The 21,661-nt window shown below is 62.0% G+C and overlaps 1 protein-coding gene across 1 annotated transcript in view; it reads right to left on the bottom strand.

Annotated features, from left to right (window-relative positions):
• Window positions 1–21,661, bottom strand: part of LOC107050879 (kinesin heavy chain) — a 34,720-nt gene that overhangs the window by 2,620 nt on the left and 10,439 nt on the right. Inside the window, 18 exon segments of the mRNA XM_040654963.2 lie at window positions 935–1,151; window positions 3,291–3,395; window positions 4,025–4,096; window positions 4,200–4,260; window positions 5,570–5,671; window positions 8,161–8,270; window positions 8,493–8,560; window positions 8,991–9,108; window positions 9,194–9,382; window positions 14,801–14,947; window positions 16,013–16,219; window positions 18,464–18,532; window positions 18,620–18,723; window positions 18,761–18,832; window positions 18,902–19,050; window positions 21,163–21,311; window positions 21,398–21,430; window positions 21,432–21,503. Of these exon segments, the coding sequence (XP_040510897.1) occupies window positions 935–1,151; window positions 3,291–3,395; window positions 4,025–4,096; window positions 4,200–4,260; window positions 5,570–5,671; window positions 8,161–8,270; window positions 8,493–8,560; window positions 8,991–9,108; window positions 9,194–9,382; window positions 14,801–14,947; window positions 16,013–16,219; window positions 18,464–18,532; window positions 18,620–18,723; window positions 18,761–18,832; window positions 18,902–19,050; window positions 21,163–21,311; window positions 21,398–21,430; window positions 21,432–21,503 (2,044 nt within the window).

Below are 21,661 nucleotides of genomic sequence, written 5' to 3'. Positions count from 1 at the left end.
ACATCCCCACACCCCACAGCCAATGCCCCACATCCCACACCCCCCCTCCACACCCAACCTCCTCCACCCCCCACCCAACATCCCACACCCCCCACCCCACATCCCCACCCCCCACCCCCTCCACATCCCCACACCCACTGCACCCCCCCCCCCAACATCCCACACCCCTCCACCCCACATCCCCACCCCCCACACCCAGCCCTCCTCCACATCCCCACACCTCACATCCAATGCCCCACATCCCACACCCCCCACACCCCTCCACACCCCTCACCCCACACCCACACTCCCACCCCACATCCCCACTTCCTACACCCCACATTCCCCCACCCCATACCCAACCCCCCTCCACATCCCCACACCTCACATTCAATGCCCCACATCCCACACCCCCCATCCCCCTCCACACCCCCCACCCCACACCCATACTCCCACTCCCCTCCAACCCCTCCACCCCCCTCACCCCACATCCCCACCTCCTACACCCCACATCCTACACCGCACACCCAACCCCCATCCACATCCCCACACCCCACATCCAATGCCCCACACCCCCCACCCAACATCCCACACCCCCCACACCCAACCCCCCTCCACACCCAACCCCCCTCCACATCCAACGCCCCACATCCCACAGCCCCACCCCCCTCCACACCCCCCAGCCCACACCCAACCTCCCACCCCCCTCCAACCCCCTCCACACCCCACACCCCCCAACCAACCTCCCACACCCCACATCCAATGCCCCACATCCCACACCCAACCTCCCACACCCCACATCCAATGCCCCACACCCCCCACCCAACCTCCCACACCCTCAACCCCCCCCCCAACCTCCCCCACCCTCCACCCCCCACCCCACATCCCCCCCCCTCCCTCCACACCCCCCACCCACTGCGCCCCCCCCGCCCCACTCCGCTCCCCATCCCCGCACCGATGTGCGCGCTGTGCCCGCGCCGCGCTCCGCCCTTCGCCCGCACGGCCTCCTTGATGCGCTCCACCTCGCGCTGATAGCGGCGCTTATCCTGCAGCGCCCCCTCCTTCGCCTCCCTCAGCGCCCCCTCCAGGGACTGCACTCGCGCAGCCGTAGCCCGAAGGCGCTTCTCCAACTTCGGAAGCTCACAGCGCAGATCTGCATTGTCACGCACCAACTGCGCCCCACAGCCGTGGGGAGGAAAGGGGGGGGGGGGGGGTCACGGTCAGTGGGGGGCGCAAAGACGGGGGTGTGTGGGGATGGGGCACCCGGAGGAACGGGGACCTGTGGGGATGGGCGCCCCAAGGAATGGGGTACGCGTGGGAGAAGGGGCACGTGGGGATGGGGCACCCGAAGGAATGGGGACTGATGGGGATGGGAACCCATGGGAATGGGGTACTGATGGGGATGGGGCACCCGTGGGAATGGGGACTGATGGGGATGGGGCACCCAAAGGAATGGGGACTGATGGGGATGGGCACCCATGGGGGTGGGGCACCCGAAGGAATGGGGGCTGATGGGGATGGGAACCCATGGGAATGGGGTACTGATGGGGATGGGGCACCCGTGGGAATGGGGTACTTATGGGGATGGGGCACCCAAAGGAATGGGGCACCCAAAGGAATGGGGTACTTATGGGGATGGGGCACCCAAAGGAATGGGGCACCCAAAGGAATGGGGTACTTATGGGGATGGGGCACCCAAAGGAATGGGGCACCTGAAAGAACGGGGACTGATGGGGATGGGCATCCATGGCAATGGGGTACTTATGGGGATGGGGCACCCATGAGAATGGGGTACTGATGGGGATGGGGCACCCGTGGGAAAGGGGCACCCAAAGGAACAGGGACTGTTGAGGATGGGGCACCCAAAGGAATGGGGACTGATGAGGATGGGGCACCTGTGGGAATGGGGCACCCGAAGGAACGGGGGCTGATGGGGATGGAGCACCCAAAGGAATGGGGTACTTATGGGGATGGGCACCCAAAGGAATGGGGCACCCAAAGGAATGGGGACTGATGGGGATGGGAACCCATGGGAATGGGGTACTGATGGGGATGGGGCACCCGTGGGAAAGGGGCACCCGAAGGAATGGGGACTGATGGGGATGGGGCACCCAAAGGAATGGGGTACTTATGGGGATGGGACACCCAAAGGAATGGGGCACCAGAAGGTACGGGGACTGATGGGGATGGGGCACCCAAAGGAATGGGGTACTTATGGGGATGGGACACCCAAAGGAATGGGGCACCAGAAGGTACGGGGACTGACGGGGATGGGGCACCCAAAGGAATGGGGCGCCCAAAGGAATGGGCACTGATGGGGATGGGCATCCATGGGAATGGGGTACTGATGGGGATGGGGCACCCGTGGGAATGGGGCACCCGTGGGAATGGGGACTGATGGGGATGGGAACCCATGGGAATGGGGTACTGATGGGGATGGGGCACCCGTGGGAAAGGGGCACCCGTGGGAATGGGGACTGATGGGGATGGGACACCCAAAGGAATGGGGAGTGATGGGGATGGGAACCCATGGGAATGGGGTACTGATGGGGATGGGGCACCCAAAGGAATGGGGCACCCGAAGGAATGGGGACTGATGGGGATGGGAACCCATGGGAATGGGTGGGCAGCAGGAAACCCTCAGGAAAGGGGTCTCCATAGGGATGGGCAGCCACGGGAATGGGGCCATGTGGGAGTGGGAGGGGCCACGGGGGGGTCACAGCCCCCAGCTGTGCCATGGGGGGGTCCCAACCCCTGGCCGTACCGTGGGGGGGGGGGGGGGGTCTCACACCCTGGCGGTGCCCATGGCCGTATGCAGTGGGGAGGGGTGCAGCTGTGACTGTGAAGCTGAGCTGTGGTCGGGGGAGGGCGTGGGGGGCTGCCAAGTGGTGTTGGCGTGGGGGGGGGCACCGAGGGGGCACAGCCGGGGATTGGGGGTGTGGGGTGGAGTGGGAGGAGGGTGGGAAAGTGGTGGAGGTTGGGGCAGCGCCCCCTCCGCCCCCCCCTCCCACTGCCAAACGTGGGGGGGTCCGGGTGGGCAGGGGGGGCTGTGGTACCTTGGACACCCAGAGATCCAGCTGGGGGGGAAGGCAGCAAGGGGGGGGGGGGAGGGGGGGGGCAACAGAGCGGGCATCAACACATGGCACCCCCAATGGACCCCATAGGGACCCCCCCCCCCCCAAAAAAAAAGATGCAGGGCAACGGGGTGGGGGGAGACCAACGGGGGCATTGGGGAAGCGGAGGGGGGTGAGCGGCGATGAAAGGAGGGGGGGCTGAGCTGAGTGCCCCCCCCCCGAGCGCCCCCCGCCCACCTGTTTGTGAACCTTTGTAAGCTGCTCCAGGTTGTTCTCAAGAAAGGAAATCTTCTGCTTCTGGGAGTGCAGCCCCCCACTGTCCTCGGGCTCCAACTCTGCGCTCTGCACGGGGGGGGCGCGGCCATGAACCCCCCCCCAACCACCACCCCCCGTGTCCATAACCCCCCCCAGCGTTCCGTGAGCCCCCCATGGCCGTGCCCCCTCCCCCCATGGCTATAGCCCTCCTACATAATGGCCCCTCCCACCATGCCCCCCCCCCAAAGTGACCATTACTCTCCCCATGACTATGACCCCCCCCCCGTGCTATGACCCTCCCCCATGGCTATAGCCTCCCTATACCATGACCCCCCCCCCAGCCACGACCCCCCCCCTCCCCATGGCCGTGACTCCCCCATGCCTACAGCCCTCCTACATAATGACCCCCCCGCCGTGATCCCTCCATGACCATAACCCCCCCACGGCTACAGCCCTTCTATACCATGGCCCCTCCTCCATAGCTATGACCCCTCTATGCTATGACCCCCCACGTCATGACCCCCCCATGGCCATGACCCCCCCATGGCCATGACCCCCCCCATGGCCATGACCCCCCCCCAAACCCCCCCAACGCCCTCCCAGCCCCCTCACCCAAACACCCCCCACACTCCCCTATTCCCCCTCAATTCTCACCCCCCCACCCCGCTCCCACCCCCCTATTTTTTGCCCCCCCCCCCCCCGTGCTCCCCCCTCACTTTTTTGACTCGAGTCGTGACGTCTTGAACAAACAGCTTGCGCAGGTTGTGGAGGGTCTGGAGTTCACGGGCCTGGGGGGGGGGAGGTGGGGGGGGCACACGTGAGGGGGTCCTGGACCCCCCCCCACTTTGCACAGTGACTCTGGACCCCCCCCATGCCCCCCCCCCCACTTACCACGGTCTCCTCCAGCCCCTTGAGGTCCTGCTTGGATTGCTCGTGGCGCTCATAGAGAAATCTGGGGGGAGGGGCATGGGGGGGGGGGGGGGGGAACATGAGGATGTTGGGGGGGGGGGTATGAGGATGTTGGGGGGGCGCTTCTGGGGTCTCCTCAGGGGGGTCCTCAGGGCTCGTGGCATTGTGGGGTGTGATTTGGTGGGGGAGGGGGGGGGGCAGTCCCAGGGGTGATGGGAGTGGGGCAGAACTGTGGCGGGGCATGGAGAGGCCTGGGAGTATTTTTGGGGGGGGGGGGTCTCAGTGACAGTGGGGGGCCCAGGGTTGGTGTTGGGGGTGAAGAGGTGAAGTTAGGGATGGTTTGGGGGGGGGGGGTCCGTAAGTGATGTGGGGGTCCCAGTGGTGCCAGAAATCCTGGGGTGATGTGTGGGGGGGGTCCCAGCACTGATGGGGGGGTGTGGGACTGATGGGGGGGGGGGGTCACAGTAATGCCAGGAGTTCCAGGGGTCACTGGGGGGGGGGTCCCAGTGATGTTGGGGGTCCCAGGGATCATGGGTGGGTCTCTGGGAACTGAGACTGATGAGGAAGCCCTGGGGGGGTAAGGGGGGATCCCAGGTATGATGGGGGTGCCGGGTGTGATAGGGAGGTCCCAGGGGCTGTGGGGGGGGGGGGGGGGGGCTGTGGGAATGGGGCTCCCAGAGATTTTGGGGGTCCCAGAGATGATGGAGGAGTCTCAGTACTGATGGGGGGTCCTGGGGGGGGGATGTGGGGGGTCCAAGCACTGATGGGGGGGTCCTGGGGGCCATGGGGGGAGTCTCAGTGATGTTAGAAGTCTGGGGAGTGATGGAGGATCTGAGGGGTCATGGGGAAGGGGTCTCTCGTGGGGGGGGGTGGTTCCCAGAAATGTGGGGGGTCCCAGAGATGGTGGGGGTCCCAGGGGAGGAGATGGGGGGGTCCTGGGAGTGATGAGGTGGTCCCAGGGGAGACGGAGGGTCCCACCAGTCATGGGGGGATGTCCCTGTGGGGGTGGGAGGGTCCCAATGATGTTGGGGTTCTCGGTGGTGATGGGGGGATCCCAGGGGTCATGGGGGGGGCACTGAGGGTCTGGGGGGGTCCCAGAGATGTTGGGGGTCTCTGTTGGGGATCCCAGGGGAAGGGAAAGGGGGGCCCTGGGGTTGATGGGGAGGTCCGAGGGGAGATTGAGGGTCCCAGCGATCATGGGGATTGTCCCTGGGGGAACTGGGGGGTCCCTGGGAGGATGGGGGGTCCCCCAGCACTCTCAGGGGTGGGGGGGGGACCACAGCCCTGAGGGGTCGGGGGGTGGGAGGGATGGGGGATAGGGGGGATCTGAGGGGTCTGGGGGGGGGTCTCACGTCAGCTCCTGCAGCCGCGCAGCCTTGGCGCGCTCCTCGCCCCGCAGCGCCTCGTGCTCCGCGCGCAGCTTCTCCAGCTCCAACTGCAGCTTCTGCGTCAGGCTGGGGGGGGCGTCAGGGGGGCACACAGTGAGAGACCCCCAGCGTGGGGAGGGGGTGGGTGGGAGTGGGGTTGGGTTGAGGTTGGGGCTGGGATTGGGAGTGGGAGAGGGGTTGAGGTTCAATTGGGACGCGGATTGGGGTTGGGTTTGGAATGGGATTGGACTGGGAGTCGGGTTGGGATTGCGGTGAGTTCGGGGTTGGGTTGGGATTGGATTGACATTGTGTTTGGGATTGGGAGTAGGATTGCGATCGGGGTGAGGTTGGGTTGGGATTGGGAGTGGGATTGGATTGAAAGTAGAATTGGATTGGGATTGGATTGGGTTGGGGTTGGGTTGGTGTCACGGTTGGGATGGGGCTGGGGTGCGGTTGGGGTGCAGTTGGGATCGGTTGGGGTTGGGATGTGGTTGGAGTGCAGTTGGGGTTGGATTGGGGTTGGGGTGCGGTTGGGGTTGGGGTTGTGGTTGGGGTTGTGGTTGGGGTGCTGTTGTGGTTGGGGTTGTGGTTGGCATGTGGTTGGGGTGCAGTTGGGGTTGGGGTTGGATTGGGGTTGGGGTTGGGGTGCTGTTGTGGTTGGGGTTGGGTTAGGGTGCAGTTGGGGTTGTGGTTGGGGTACAGTTGGGGTTGGGTTGGGGTTGGGGTGCGGTTGGGGTTGGGTTGGGGTGCAGTTGAGGATGGGGTACGGTTGGGGTTGGGTTGGGGTGCAATTGGGGTTGAGGTTGGGATGTGGTTGGGGTGGGGTTGTGGTTTGGGTTGGGTTGGGGTTGGGGTTGGGTTGCGTTGGGGTGCGGTTGGGGTGCAGTTGGGGTTGTGGTTGGGGTACAGTTGGGGTTGGGTTGAGGTTGGGGTGCTGTTGTGGTTGGGGTATGGTTGGGGTGTGGTTGGGGTGTGGTTGGGGTTGGGGTTGGGTTGGGGTTGGGGTGCGGTTGGGGTTGGGATGTGGTTGGGGTGCGGTTGGGGTTGTGGTTGGGGTTGGGGTTGCGGTTGCGGTTGGGGTTGCGGTTGCGGTTGTGGTTTGGGTTGGGTTGGGGTGCGGTTGGGGTTGAGGTTGGGTTGGGGTTGCAGTTGTGGTTTGGGTTGGGTTGGGGTTGGGGTTGGGGTTGGGGTGCGGTTGGGGTTGTGGTTGTGGTTTGGGTTGGGTTGGGGTGCAATTGGGGTTGGGGTTGGGATGTGGTTGGGGTGCAGTTGGGGTTGTAGTTGGGGTACAGTTGGGGTTGGGGTGCTGTTGTGGTTGGGGTACGGTTGGGGTGCGGTTGGGGTTGGGGTTGCGGTTGTGGTTTGGGTTGGTGTGCGGTTGGGGTTGTGGTTGGGGTTGGGTTGTGGTTGTGGTTGTGGTTTGTGTTGGGTTGGGGTTGGGGTGCGGTTGGGGTTGGGATGTGGTTGGGGTGCGGTTGGGGTTGTGGTTGGGGTTGGGGTTGCGGTTGCGGTTGGGGTGCGGTTGGGGTTGGGGTTGCGGTTGTGTTTTGGGTTGGGTTGGGGTGCGGTTGGGGTTGGGGTTGGGTTGGGGTTGCAGTTGTGGTTTGGGTTGGGTTGGGGTTGGGGTGCGGTTGGGGTTGTGGTTGGGGTTGGGGTTGCGGTTGTGGTTTGGGTTGGGTTGGGGTTGGGGTTGTGGTTTGGGTTGGGTTGGGTTTGGGGTTGGGTTGGGGTGCAATTGGGGTTGGGGTTGGGATGTGGTTGGGGTGCAGTTGGGGTTGTAGTTGGGGTACAGTTGGGGTTGGGGTGCTGTTGTAGTTGGGGTACGGTTGGGGTGCGGTTGGGGTTGGGGTTGGGTTGGGGTTGTGGTTGTGGTTTGGGTTGGGTTGGGGTTGGGGTGCGGTTGGGGTTGGGATGTGGTTGGGGTACAGTTGGGGTTGGGGTTGGGGTGCTGTTGTGGTTGGGGTATGGTTGGGGTGCGGTTGGGGTTGGGGTTGCAGTTGTGGTTTGGGTTGGGTTGGTGTGCGGTTGGGGTTGTGGTTGGGGTTGGGTTGGGTTGTGGTTGTGGTTTGTGTTGGGTTGGGGTTGGGGTGCGGTTGGGGTTGGGATGTGGTTGGGGTGCGGTTGGGGTTGGGGTTGGGTTGGGGTGCAATTGGGGTTGGGGTTGGGATGTGGTTGGGGTACAGTTGGGGTTGGGGTTGGGGTGCTGTTGTGGTTGGGGTACGGTTGGGGTGCGGTTGGAGTTGGGGTTGCGGTTGTGGTTTGGGTTGGTGTGCGGTTGGGGTTGTGGTTGGGGTTGTGGTTGTGGTTTGTGTTGGGTTGGGGTTGGGGTGCGGTTGGGGTTGGGGTTGGGGTTGCGGTTGCGGTTGGGGTGCGGTTGGGGTTGGGGTTGGGGTTGGGTTTGGGTTGGGTTGGGGTGCGGTTGGGGTTGTGGTTGGGGTTGGGTTGGGGTTGCAGTTGTGGTTTGGGTTGGGTTGGGGTGCGGTTGGGGTTGGGGTTGGGTTGGGGTTGTGGTTGGTGTTGGGTTGGGGTTGGGGTGCGGTTGGGGCGCGCTGTGCCCGCGCCGTGCCGGCACTCACTCGCGCAGCTCATCGATCGTGCGCTGCTTCTCGTTGATGTCGTCGCGCAGCCGCGTCAGCTGTTTGTGCTGCGCCTCGCGGTGGGTTTCCAGCTGCAGCTCCAGAGCCTTCTGCGGGGGGGCGTCAGCGCCGGGTGCCCCCCCGGTGCCCTCCCCCCCCCCCCATCCCCAGCGCCCCGCCGCCCTTTGGAGACCCCCACCCACCCTCAGCCCCCACGCAGCCTTTGGAGCCCCCCCACTCCCCCCGTCCTCCCGAGGACCCCTCCAGAGCATCAGGACCCCCCCTCCCCCCCGCCATGCCCTCCCCATGCCCCCCCCACGCTCCCCCCTCACCTTGACCTCATCGTTGTCCTGGGGCTCGTCGTGCTCCCGCTCCTTCCGTGCTGCCTCGTGTGCCGTCTCTGGGGGCGCAGTTCGCACCGGGACCCCCGCGACCTCCGCCCCCCCTCTCCCCCCCCACCCATGTGGACCCCCCAGGACTGGGCATCCCCACCCAACCCCCACCGCCCTGAGCCCGCAGCCCTGCTGTGCCCCCCCAGCCCCAAGTCCCCACTTTGCCCCCCCATCCCAGGTCCGAGCTATGCAATCCCCAGCCCCGAGCTCCCACTGCGAGCTCCCAGCCCCAACTCTCTACTGCGCCCTCCCCCCCCCCGTTTCCTGCTGTGTCCCCCCCACCCCCAAACCCCTGCTGTGTCCCCCCAGATCCCCGCTGTGCCCCCCATTCCCAACCCTGCTTTGCCCCCCTCTCCGCTCCCAACACTGCCTTTTCCCCCCAGCTCCCTACTGTGCCCCCCCGAAGCCCCCTCTCCCAGCCGTGCCCCCCCCGCCCACCCTGTGCCCGCAGCCGCGCCAACTCCTCGCTCAGCGCATCGTAGCTCTCCTCCAGGTGCCGCTTTTTGCCCTCCACGCTCTGCATGTACTCAGTCAGCGAGCGGATCTTGGCCTCGTGCTGCGGGGGGGGTTCGAGCTCAGCATGGGGGGCACCGACCCCGGGACCCCCCCCCCCCCCCCCCAGCTCCCCAGGCCCACCCCACCTGGGAGATGAGCAGCTGGCAGGAGGACAGCTCGCGCCCCGTCACCTCCAGCTTGCGGTGGCATTCCACCTGCAGCCCCTCCAGCTGCCGGCACCGCTTCACCACCGACTTCACCTCCGATTTGATCTTGCTGATGTACAGCCGCGCCACCGCGAACTCCTCCTCGATGGCACCGCTCACCTCCACCGGCTGCCACGGCACAGTGTGCTCAGCATGGCGTGAGATGGCACAGCGCGGCACAACACGGCACAGCACGGCACAGTGTGGTTAGCGTGGCATGGCACGGCATGGCACGGCATGGTCAGCATGGCATGGGATGGCACAGTGTGGTTAGCATGGCATGGCATGGCATGGCACGGCATGGTCAGCATGGCATGGGATGGCACAACACGGCACAGCACGGCACAGTGTGGTTAGCACGGCATGGCACGGCATGGCACGGCATGGTCAGCATGGCATGGGATGGCACAACATGGCACGGCATGGCACAGTGTGGTTAGCATAGCATGGCACGGCATGGCACGGCATGGTCAGCATGGCATGGGATGGCACAGTGTGGTTAGCATGGCATGGCATGGCACGGCATGGTCAGCATGGCATGGGATGGCACAACATGGCACAGCATGGCACAGTGTGGTTAGCATGGCATGGCATGGCATGGCATGGCATGGTCAGCATGGCATGGGATGGCACAACATGGCACGGCATGGCACAGTGTGGTTAGCATGGCATGGCATGGCACGGCATGGCACGGCATGGTCAGCATGGCATGGGATGGCACAACATGGCACGGCATGGCACAGTGTGGTTAGCATGGCATGGCATGGCATGGCATGGCATGGTCAGCATGGCATGGGATGGCACAGCATGGCACGACTTGGCACAGGACATCATGGCACAGTGTGATTAACATGGTATGGCACAGCACGGCATGGCACGGCACAGTGTGGTTAGCATGGCATGGCATGGCATGGCATGGTCAGCATGGCATGGGATGGCACAACATGGCACGGCATGGCACAGTGTGGTTAGCATGGCATGGCATGGCACGGCATGGCACGGCATGGTCAGCATGGCATGGGATGGCACAAAATGGCACAACATGGCACGGCACGGCACAATGTGGTTAGCATGGCATGGCACGGCATGGTCAGCATGGCATGGGATGGCACAAAATGGCACGGGATGGCACAGCATGGCACGACTTGGCACAGGACATCATGGCACAGTGTGATTAGCATGGTATGGCACAGCACGGCATGGCACAGCATGACACAGTATGGCACGGCACAGCATGGCACGGCATGGTCAACAGGGCATGGGATGGCATAGCATGGCACAGCATGGCACAGCATGGCACAGTGTGGTCACCATGGCATGGGATGGCATAGCATGGCAGAGCACAGCATGGCACAGCACGGCACAGTGTGGTTAGCATGGCATGGCATGGCACGGCATGGTCAACAGGGCATGGGATGGCACAGAATGGCACAGCATGGCATGGCACAGCATGGCTGACACGGCATGGCGTGGCACAGCGTGGTCAGCACGGCACAGCACGGCACGGCACGGCACACATGGACACATGTGGGCACAGCGTGGCACACACAAACACAGCACGGCACACACGGGTATAGCGTGGCATGCAGCACACACTGTACACACACACAGATATGGCACACACAGCACACACACACACACACACATACGCACAGCTCACACACACACACACACACTCATACACACACACCCACACACACACACAGCTTACACACACACTCACACAGCTCTCTCTTACATACTCACACACGCTCACACTCATGCGCTCACACACACAGTTCTCCGTCTCACACACACACACTCACACAGCTCTCTCTTACACTCACACACTCACACTCACGCACTCACACACATACAGCTCTCCCTCTCACACACACACTCACAGCTCTCTCTTACACACTCACACACACTCACACATCTCTCTCTCTCACACACACACTCACACATCTCTCTCTTACACACTCACACACGCTCACACTCACGCACTCACACACACAGCTCTCCCTCTCTCTCACACACACATTCACACATCTCTCTCTCACACACACACACACAGTTCTCTCTCGCACACACACACACAGCTCTCTCTCACACACACTCACACTCACGCGCTCACACACACACACAGTTCTCCCTCTCTCTCTCTCTCACACACACACAGCTCTCTCTTACACTCACACACTCACACTCACGCACTCACACACACAGCTCTCCCTCTCACACACACACACTCACACAGCTCTCTCTTACACACACACTCACACGTCTCTCTCACACACACTCACACACTTAGCTCTCCCTCTCACACACACACATACACTCGCGCCACACACACAGCTCTCCCTCTCTCTCACACACACACTCACAGCTCTCTCTTACACACTTACACACACACCTCTCTCTCACGCACACACTCACACACACACAGTTCTCTCACACACACTCACACGCTCACACTCACGCGCTCACACACACAGCTCTCCCTCTCTCACCCACACTCACAGCTCTCTCTTACACACAAACTCACACTCACGCGCTCACACACACAGCTCTCCCTCTCTCACACACACACTCACACTCACACAGCTCTTTTACACACTCGCACATGCTCACACTCACACACTCACACACAGCTCTCCCTCTCGCACACACACACACTCACACAGCTCTCTCTTACACACTCACACACACACACATACACTCACGCGCTCACTTGCACACACGCAGCTCCCCCTCTCACACTCACACATCTCTCTCTTACACACTCGCACACGCTCACACTCACGCGCTCACACACACAGCTCTCCCTCTCTCACACACACACACTTACACAGCTCTCTCTTACACGCTCACACTCACGCACTCACACACACAGCTCTCTCTCTCACACACACTCACAGCTCTCTCTTACACACTCACACACTCTCATACATCTCTCTCTCTCTCTCACACACACTCAAACACAGCTCTCTCTTACACACTCACACACTCTCACACCTCTCTTTCACACACACACACACACAGTTCTCTCACACACACTCACACGCTCACACTCGTGCTCACACACACATCTCCCTCTCTCACACACACACACACACACAGCTCTCTCTTACACACTCGCACACGCTCACACTCACGCACTCACACACACAGCTCTCCCTCTCACACACACAGCTCTCTCTTACACACACACACACTCACACATCTCTCTCACACACACACTCACACATCACTCACACACACTCACACACACACTCACATCTCTCTCACACACACACAGCTCTCTCTTATGCACTCACACACACTCACACTCACGCACTCACACACACAGCTCTCCCTCTCTTACTCACACACACAGCTCTCTCTTACACACTCGCACACTGTCACACATTTCTCTCTCACACACACACACACACAGTTCTCTCACACACACTCACACGCTCACACTCACGCACTCACACACACAGCTCTCCCTCTCTCACACACACACACTCACACTCACACAGCTCTTTTACACACTTGCACACGCTCACACTCACACACAGCTCTCCCTCTCGCACACACACACACTCACACAGCTCTCTCTTACACACTCGCACACGCTCACACTCACGCGCTCACACACACAGCTCTCCCTCTCTCTCACACACACACTCACACAGCTCTCTCTTACACACTCGCACACGCTCACACTCACGCACTCACACACACAGCTCTCCCTCTCTCACACACACTCACAGCTCTCTCTTACACACAAACTCACACTCACGCACTCACACACACAGCTCTCCCTCTCTCACACACACACACTCACACTCACACAGCTCTTTTACACACTCGCACACGCTCACACTCACGCGCTCACACACACAGCTCTCCCTCTCTCACACACACACACTCACACAGCTCTCTCTTACACGCTCACACTCACGCACTCACACACACAGCTCTCTCTCTCACACACACTCACAGCTCTCTCTTACACACACACACACTCACACATCTCTCTCACACACACACTCACACATCACTCACACACACTCACACACACACTTACATCTCTCTCACACACACACAGCTCTCTCTTACACACTCACACACACTCACACTCACGCACTCACACACACAGCTCTCCCTCTCTCACACACACAGCTCTCTTACACACTCGCACACTGTCACGCATCTCTCTCTCACACACACTCACACACACAGTTCTCTCACACACACTCACACGCTCACACTCACGCGCTCACACACACAGCTCTCCCTCTCTCTCACACACACACTCACACTCACACAGCTCTTTTACACACTCGCATACGCTCACACTCACACACTCACACACACAGCTCTCCCTCTCTCACACACACACACTCACACAGCTCTCTCTTACACACTCGCACACGCTCACACTCACGCACTCACACACACAGCTCTCCCTCTCTCTCACACACACAGCTCTCTCTTACACACACACACACTCACACATCTCTCTCACACACACACTCACACATCACTCACACACACACTCACATCTCTCTCACACACACACAGCTCTCTCTTATGCACTCACACACACTCACACTCACGCACTCACACACACAGCTCTCCCTCTCTTACTCACACACACAGCTCTCTCTTACACACTCGCACACTGTCACACATTTCTCTCTCACACACACACACACACAGTTCTCTCACACACGCTCACACGCTCACACTCACGCACTCACACACACAGCTCTCCCTCTCTCACACACACACACTCACACTCACACAGCTCTTTTACACACTTGCACACGCTCACACTCACACACAGCTCTCCCTCTCGCACACACACACACTCACACAGCTCTCTCTTACACACTCACACACACACATACACTCACGCGCTCACTTGCACACACGCAGCTCCCCCTCTCACACTCACACATCTCTCTCTTACACACTCGCACACGCTCACACTCACGCACTCACACACACAGCTCTCTCTCTCACACACACTCACAGCTCTCTCTTACACACTCACACACTCTCATACATCTCTCTCTCTCTCTCACACACACTCAAACACAGCTCTCTCTCACACACACACTCACAGCTCTCTCTTACACACTCACACACTCTCACACCTCTCTCTCACACACACACTCACACACACACAGTTCTCTCACACACACTCACACGCTCACACTCGTGCTCACACACAGAGCTCTCCCTCTCTCACACACACACACTCATACAGCTCTCTCTTACACACTCGCACACGCTCACACTCACGCACTCACACACACAGCTCTCCCTCTCTCACCCCCACTCACAGCTCTCTCTTACACACACACAAACTCACACTCACGCGCTCACACACACAGCTCTCCCTCTCTCACCCACACTCACAGCTCTCTCTTACACACACACAACCTCACACTCACGCGCTCACACACAGAGCTCTCCCTCTCTCTCACACACATACACTCACACAGCTCTCTCTTACACGCTCACACTCACTCACCCTCCCTGGCACACACGCAGCTCCCCGCGGCTCACCAGTTTGATCTCCCCGTTGCCCACGATGACGCTGAACTCACTCAGGTCCCTCATCAGCCCATTCAGAACCTCCGCCGCCCGCTTGCGCTGCTGCCCTCCCAGGTCCCGCACGCGCTGCAGCTCCGTCTCCAGCGACAGCGTGGTCGCCTGCGGGCCCAACCCCCCAACCCACCGCTTAGGGGGCGCGTCCCGGCCCCCCCATCCCGCTATGGGGCTGCTTGGGGTCTGGGGGACCGCGGGGAACGCAGTGGGGTGGCGGTTTGGGGTCCTGGAAGGGTGACGGCTGAGCCTCCCAGTGAGGTCCCGGTTGGGTTCTGTTTGGGGGTCCCCGGGGGCTCTCCCAGTTTGAGTGCCCCGTGGGGCTCTATTTGGGATCCCATTGAAGTTCCAGATTGGAATCCCATTGGTATTTCTGTCTGGATTCCCACTGGGGTTCCGGATTGGCATCCCACTGTCATTCCATGGTTTCCCAGTGGGGTTCTGTTTGGGGTTCCCCTTGGGCTCCCGGTTTGGGATCTCATTGGAGTTCCAGATTGGGATCCCATGAGGTTCCAGTTTGGGATCTCATTGGAGTTCCAGATTGGGATCCCATGAGGTTCCAGTTTGGGATCTCATTGGAGTTCCAGATTGGGATCCCATGAGGTTCCAGTTTGGGATCTCATTGGAGTTCCAGATTGGGATCCCATGAGGTTCCAGTTTGGGATCTCATTGGAGTTCCAGATTGGGATCCCATGAGGTTCCAGTTTGGGATCTCATTGGAGTTCCAGATTGGGATCCCATGAGGTTCCAGTTTGGGATCTCATTGGAGTTCCAGATTGGGATCCCATGAGGTTCCAGTTTGGGATCTCATTGGAGTTCCAGACTGGGATCCCATGAGGTTCCAGTTTGGGATCTCATTGGAGTTCCAGTTTGGACTCCAATTGGAGTTCCATACTGGGATCCCACTGGGGCTCCAGATTGGTTTCTCAGTGGATTTCTCATTTGGGATCTCATTGCAGTTCTGCACTGGGTTCCCAGTGGGGTTCCACTTTGGTTTCCCAGCAGGGTTCCACTTGGGGTTCCCCTTGTGTTTGAATTTGGGATCCCATTGAAGTTCCAGATGGGGATCCCATTGCGGTTCCTGTTTGGGATCCCGTTGGAGCTCCACTTCGGACTCCCGCCGGGGTTCGGTTTCCCATTGGGGTTCCATCTGAGGCTCCACGTGGGGCTCACCTCGGTGCGCGCCAGCTCGTCGGCGAGGCGCCGGTTGTGCCTCCCGGTGTCTTCGGCCTCCTGCGCCTTCCGGTCGTAACTGCGCGCCAACTCCTCCAGCGCCGCCAGCACCTCCGCCACCTCGGCACGCGCTGCGCCGTGCTCCGCACGCAGAGCCGCCAGCTCCCGCCGCGCCGCCTCGCCGCCGCCCCGCGCCGCCGCCAGCACCTGGGGGAGGGGGGGTCCAGAGGGGTCCCGGGGGTCAGAGGGGTTCCCAAAACGGTCAGGGTGGGGGTCCTGGGGTGGTCGGGGTGTGGGTAACGGGGGGTCCTTGGGGTCAGGATGGGCTCTCGGGGTCAGGGTGGGGGTCCTGGGGTGGTTGGGGTGTGGGTAACGGGGGGTCCTTGAGGTCAGGGTGGGCTCTCGGGGGTCAGGGTGGGGGTCCCAAGAGGGGCCCTGGAGGTCAAGGAGGTCAGAGGTCACAGCTGGGGTCCCACAGTGGTCAGGATGGGGGTCCTGGGGCGGTACTAAAGGTCACGAAAGGGTCTTGGGGGTCAGGGTGGGGGTCACAGAGCGGTCGGGGTGCGGGTAACGGGGGGTCCTTGAGGTCAAGGAGGGCTCTCGGGGGTCAGGGTGGGGGTCCTGGGGTGGTCGGGGTGTGGGTAACGGGGAGTCCTTGAGGTCAGGGTGGGCTCTTGGGGGTCAGGGTGGGGGTCCCAAGAGGGGTCCTGGAGGTCAAGGAGGTCAGAGGTCACAGTTGGGGTCCCACAGTGGTCAGGATGGGGGTCCTGGGGCGGTACTAAAGGTCATGAAAGGGTCTTGGGGGTCAGGATGGGGGTCACAGAGCGGTCGGGGTGTGGGTAATGGGGGGTCCTTGAGGTCAGGGTGGGCTCTCGGGGGTCAGGGTGGGGGTCCCAAGAGGGGTCCTGGAGGTCAAGGAGGTCAGAGGTCACAGTTGGGGTCCCACAGTGGTCAGGGTGAGGGTCCCAAGAGAGGGCGGTGCTAAAGGTCATGAAAGGGTCTCGGGGGTCAGGATGGGGGTCCTGGGGCGGTACTAAAGGTCACAAAAGGGTCTTGGGGGTCAGGGTGGGGGTCACAGAGCGGTCGGGGTGCGGGTAACGGGGGGTCCTTGAGGTCAAGGAGGGCTCTCGGGGGTCAGGGTGGGGGTCCTGGGGTGGTCGGGGTGTGGGTAACGGGGGGTCCTTGAGGTCAGGGTGGGGGTCCCAAGAGGGGGCCTGGAGGTCAAGGAGGTCAGAGGTCACAGTTGGGGTCCCACAGTGGTCAGGATGGGGGTCCTGGGGCGGTACTAAAGGTCATGAAAGGGTCTTGGGGGTCAGGATGGGGGTCACAGAGCGGTCGGGGTGTGGGTAATGGGGGGTCCTTGAGGTCAAGGAGGGCTCTCGGGGGTCAGGGTGGGGGTCCTGGGGTGGTCGGGGTGTGGGTAACGGGGGGTCCTTGAGGTCAGGATGGGCTCTCGGGGGTCAGGGTGGGGGTCCCAAGAGGGGTCCTGGAGGTCAAGGAGGTCAGAGGTCACAGTTGGGATCCCACAGTGGTCAGGGTGAGGGTCCCAAGAGAGGGCGGTGCTAAAGGTCATGAAAGGGTCTCGGGGGTCAGGGTGGGGGTCCTGGGGTGGTCAGGGTGTGGGTAACGGGGGGTCCTTGAGGTCAGGGTGGGGGTCCCAAGAGGGGCCCTGGAGGTCAAGGAGGTCAGAGATCATGGTTGGGGTCCCACAGTGGTCAGGATGGGGGTCCTGGGGCGGTACTAAAGGTCATGAAAGGGTACTATGGGGTATCTGGGGGTCAAGAGGGGCAGAGGACAGGGAGGGTTCCCACAAGTCAGGGTGGGAGTCCCAAAGTGGCCCAAATGGGGATTCCCAGAGGGTCCCAATGGTCAGAGGGGTCCCGAAGTGGTCGTGGTGGGGGTCCCAGGGAGTCGGAGAGGTCAGAGAGGGGACCCAGGGGTCAGCGTCGGGGCCACAGAGTGGCCGGGGGGGGGGTCCCCAGAAGGGTCCCAGGGATCAGGTGGGGTCGGAGGTCACGGCTGGGGTCCCAGAGTTGTCACAGTGGGGGTCCCAGAGGGTCCCAGATGTTGGAGGGGTCCCAAAGTGGTTGGGGTGGGGGTCCTAATTGGGGTCCCAGAGGTCAGGGTGGGGGCACGGGAGGGGTCCTGGAGGTCTGGGAGGGTTCTCAGGTGTCAGAGTGGGGGTCCCAGAGGGTCTCCAGGGGTTGGAAGGACCCAGAGGTCACGGTGGGAGTCCCATGGGGGTCAGGGTGGGGTCTCTGGGGCGTCCCAGGGGTCAAGGAAGGGCCTTGGGGGGGGGGGGGCAGTGGGGTCGGGGGGGTACAAAGGGGATGGGGAGGAGGGAGGGCTCAGGGTTTGGGGTGGGGGTCTCAGAGAGATTCCAGCGGGGTTGGGGGGGGCTCTGGTGGGTTTGGGATCCGCCAGAGGGCGATGGGGGCCGGGGGGTCCCACCTCCTCCTGGTCCAGCATCTGCTGCTTCAGCTTCTCCATCAGCTGGCTCTGCTGGTTGATCTCATCGTCCTGGGGGGGGCACAGGGAGGGGGGTGGGTGGGGGTCCCGCGTGCCCGGGGAGGTCCGGAGGGGGGGCGGGTCCGGGGGATGCCCCACCTTATCGTCCAGCTGCTTGTACAGCTTACGGATCTCCTCCTCGTATTTGTGCCGCTCCTCCTCGGAGATGTGGATGACGATGGAGGAGCTGTTGCCGTTGTCGGTGCGGGGGGGTTCGCCGCCCGCCCCCCCCCCGGCGCTGCCCCTCTCCCCCTCCGCTCTCCGTCTCCGTCTCCGTCCCGCTCAGCTGCTCCGTTTCAGGCACGGCCTCCCCTGCGGGCGCAGCGCCGTCCGACCTCCGCTTTTGGGGAAGGGGTGGGGGGTCCCCGCAGCGCCCCTCACCGCTGCGCCATCGGCTCAGCTCCGCTTCCAGGCGGGCGATGGTTTCCTTCAGCGCTTTGTTCTTCTCCTTCTCCTTCTCGTACTTCTTCTTCCACTGCTCCGCCGTCAGCTCCAGGTTGACGGACGCGCTGTTCTTGATGGTCTTTGCCCTTCGCGGGGGGGTCCTCCGCTGTCAAACCCCCCCACCTCCCCCCCCCCCCCTCGGCCCGCTGCCCCCCCACCCCAAAGGGAACTGCAGGAGGGGGTCCCGGGGGCGCAGAGGCTCCGCCTGTGGGGTTTGGGGTCGTGGGGGGGCGGTGGGGGGAGGGAGCGCCGTAAGGGGGCAATGGGGTGCGGGGTGCGGCTGGGGTGAAATCAGTGCAGGAGGGCGTTGGGGTCGGGGCGCAGCGGGTTATGGGGTGCCATTGGGGTGCAGCGGGTCATAGGGTGTCACTGGGGTGCAATGCGTTACGGGGTGCTATAGGGGTGCAGTGGGTTACGGGGTGCTATAGGGGAGCAGAGGGTTATGGGGTGTCATGAGGATGCAGAGGGTTATGGGGGACTTTGGGGTGCAATGGGTTACGCGGTGCTATAGAGGTGTAGCAGGTTATGGGGTGCCAATGGGGTGCAGAGGGTTATAGGGTACTTTGGGGTACAATGGGCCATGGGGTGCTATAGGGGAGCAGTGGATTATGGGGTGCTAAAGGAGTGCAGTAGGTTATGGGGTGTCATTGGAGTGCAGTGGGTCATGGGGTGCTATTGGGGAGGAGAGGGTTATGGGGTGCTATTGGGGTGCAATGGGTGTAGGGAATGACATTGGGGTGCGGTGGGTTATGGGATGCTATTGAACTACAAGGGGTCACGGGGTGTTAGTGGGACATAGTGGGTCATGGCGTGCTTTGGGGTGCAGTGAGTTGTGGAGTGCTGCAGTGGGTTATGGGGTGTGATAGGGGTGCGGTGAGTCATGGGGTGCTATAGGGGGGGGCAGCAGGTTATGGGGTGCCATTGGGTTATAATGGGTCTTGGAGTGCCACTGGGGTGCAATGAGTGTATGGGACGTCATTGGAGAGCAGGTGCTTATGGGGTGCAGTGGGTCATGGGGTGCTATAGGGGGGTAATGGGTTGTGGGGTGCCATTGGGGTGCAGCAGGTTATGGGGTGCTATTTGGGGTGCAGAGGGCTATGAGTTGCTTTGGGGTGCAGAGGGTTATGGGGTGCTATGCGGGGTGCAGCGGGTTATGGGGTGCTATGCGGGGTGCAGAGAGCTATGAGTTGCTTTGGGGTGCAGCAGGTTATGGGGTGCTATTTGGGGTGCAGAGGGCTATGAGTTGCTTTGGGGTGCAGAGGGTTATGGGGTGCTATGTGGGGTGCAGCGGGTTATGGGGTGCTATTTGGGGTGCAGAGGGCTATGAGTTGCTTTGGGGTGCAGAGGGTTATGGGGTGCTATTTGGGGTGCAGTGGGTTATGGGGTGCTATGCGGGGTGCAGAGGGCTATGAGTTGCTTTGGGGTGCAGAGGGTTATGGGGTGCTATTTGGGGTGCAGAGGGCTATGAGTTGCTTTGGGGTGCAGAGGGTTATGGGGTGCTATGTGGGGTGCAGCGGGTTATGGGGTGCTATTTGGGGTGCAGAGGGCTATGAGTTGCTTTGGGGTGCAGAGGGTTATGGGGTGCTATTTGGGGTGCAGTGGGTTATGGGGTGCTATGCGGGGTGCAGAGGGCTATGAGTTGCTTTGGGGTGCAGAGGGTTATGGGGTGCTATTTGGGGTGCAGAGGGCTATGAGTTGCTTTGGGGTGCAGAGGGTTATGGGGTGCTATGTGGGGTGCAGAGGGCTATGAGTTGCTTTGGGGTGCAGAGGGTTATGGGGTGCTATGCAGGGTGCAGCGGGTTATGGGGTGCTATTTGGGGTGCAGAGAGCTATGAGTTGCTTTGGGGTGCAGAGGGTTATGGGGTGCTATTTGGGGTGCAGAGGGTTATGGGGTGCTATGCGGGGTGCAGCGGGTTATGGGGTGCTATTTGGGGTGCAGAGGGCTATGAGTTGCTTTGGGGTGCAGAGGCTTATGGGGTGCTATGTGGGGTGCAGCGGGTTATGGGGTGCTATAGGGGGGCAGTGGGTTACGGGGGTGCCGATGAACTGCAGCGGGCGCAGCGGTGCCATTGGGTTGCAATGGGTGCAGTGCAGCGGGTGCTGCCGGGGCGCACGCGTGGGGGGCTCTGGGTCGGGGGGAGCCGTGGGCTGGGGCTGCCATTGGTGTGGGGCTGAGCTGTGGGGTGCCCCCCCCGTACCGCTGCCCGAACATAAGCGTGGATTTGGTCTCGGCGTCGTTGTAGCTGGAGGGGGAGCAGCAGATGAACATGGTGGTGCGGCAGTTCCCCCCCAGCGAGTCCTGCAGGATGCGCGTCATCTTGCTGTCCCGGTACGGCACGTACGCCTTCTGCGGGGGCACGGCGGCACTCAGGGGCGGGGGGGGGACGGTGTGGGGTGGGGGTGTGGGGTGGGGCTGTGGGCTGTGGGTCTCACTGTGCCCTCCGCCAGCGCTGAGATGACGTTGCCCCAGCGCCGATAGTGACTTGTTGATGTTCTTGGCCTCGTCCAGCACTGCGCCCTCCGCGCCCGTCTTGCTGACCTGTGGGGCCGCGACTCAGAGCCCAACACGGACCTCCAATACAAAGACCCCCGACCAGAAGATACCCCAAACCCAAGGCACCCCAACTCGAAGGTCGCCCCAACCCAATCATCGCAATCCCAAACATCCCCCAACACAAAGCCCTCTAACCCAAACAT

Source organism: Gallus gallus, chromosome 34 (assembly GCF_016699485.2).
Source record: "Gallus gallus isolate bGalGal1 chromosome 34, bGalGal1.mat.broiler.GRCg7b, whole genome shotgun sequence".
Lineage (NCBI taxonomy): Eukaryota > Metazoa > Chordata > Aves > Galliformes > Phasianidae > Gallus > Gallus gallus.
The sequence above is the reverse complement of the archived record's forward strand: the minus strand, read 5'-3'. Positions and strand labels throughout refer to the sequence as shown.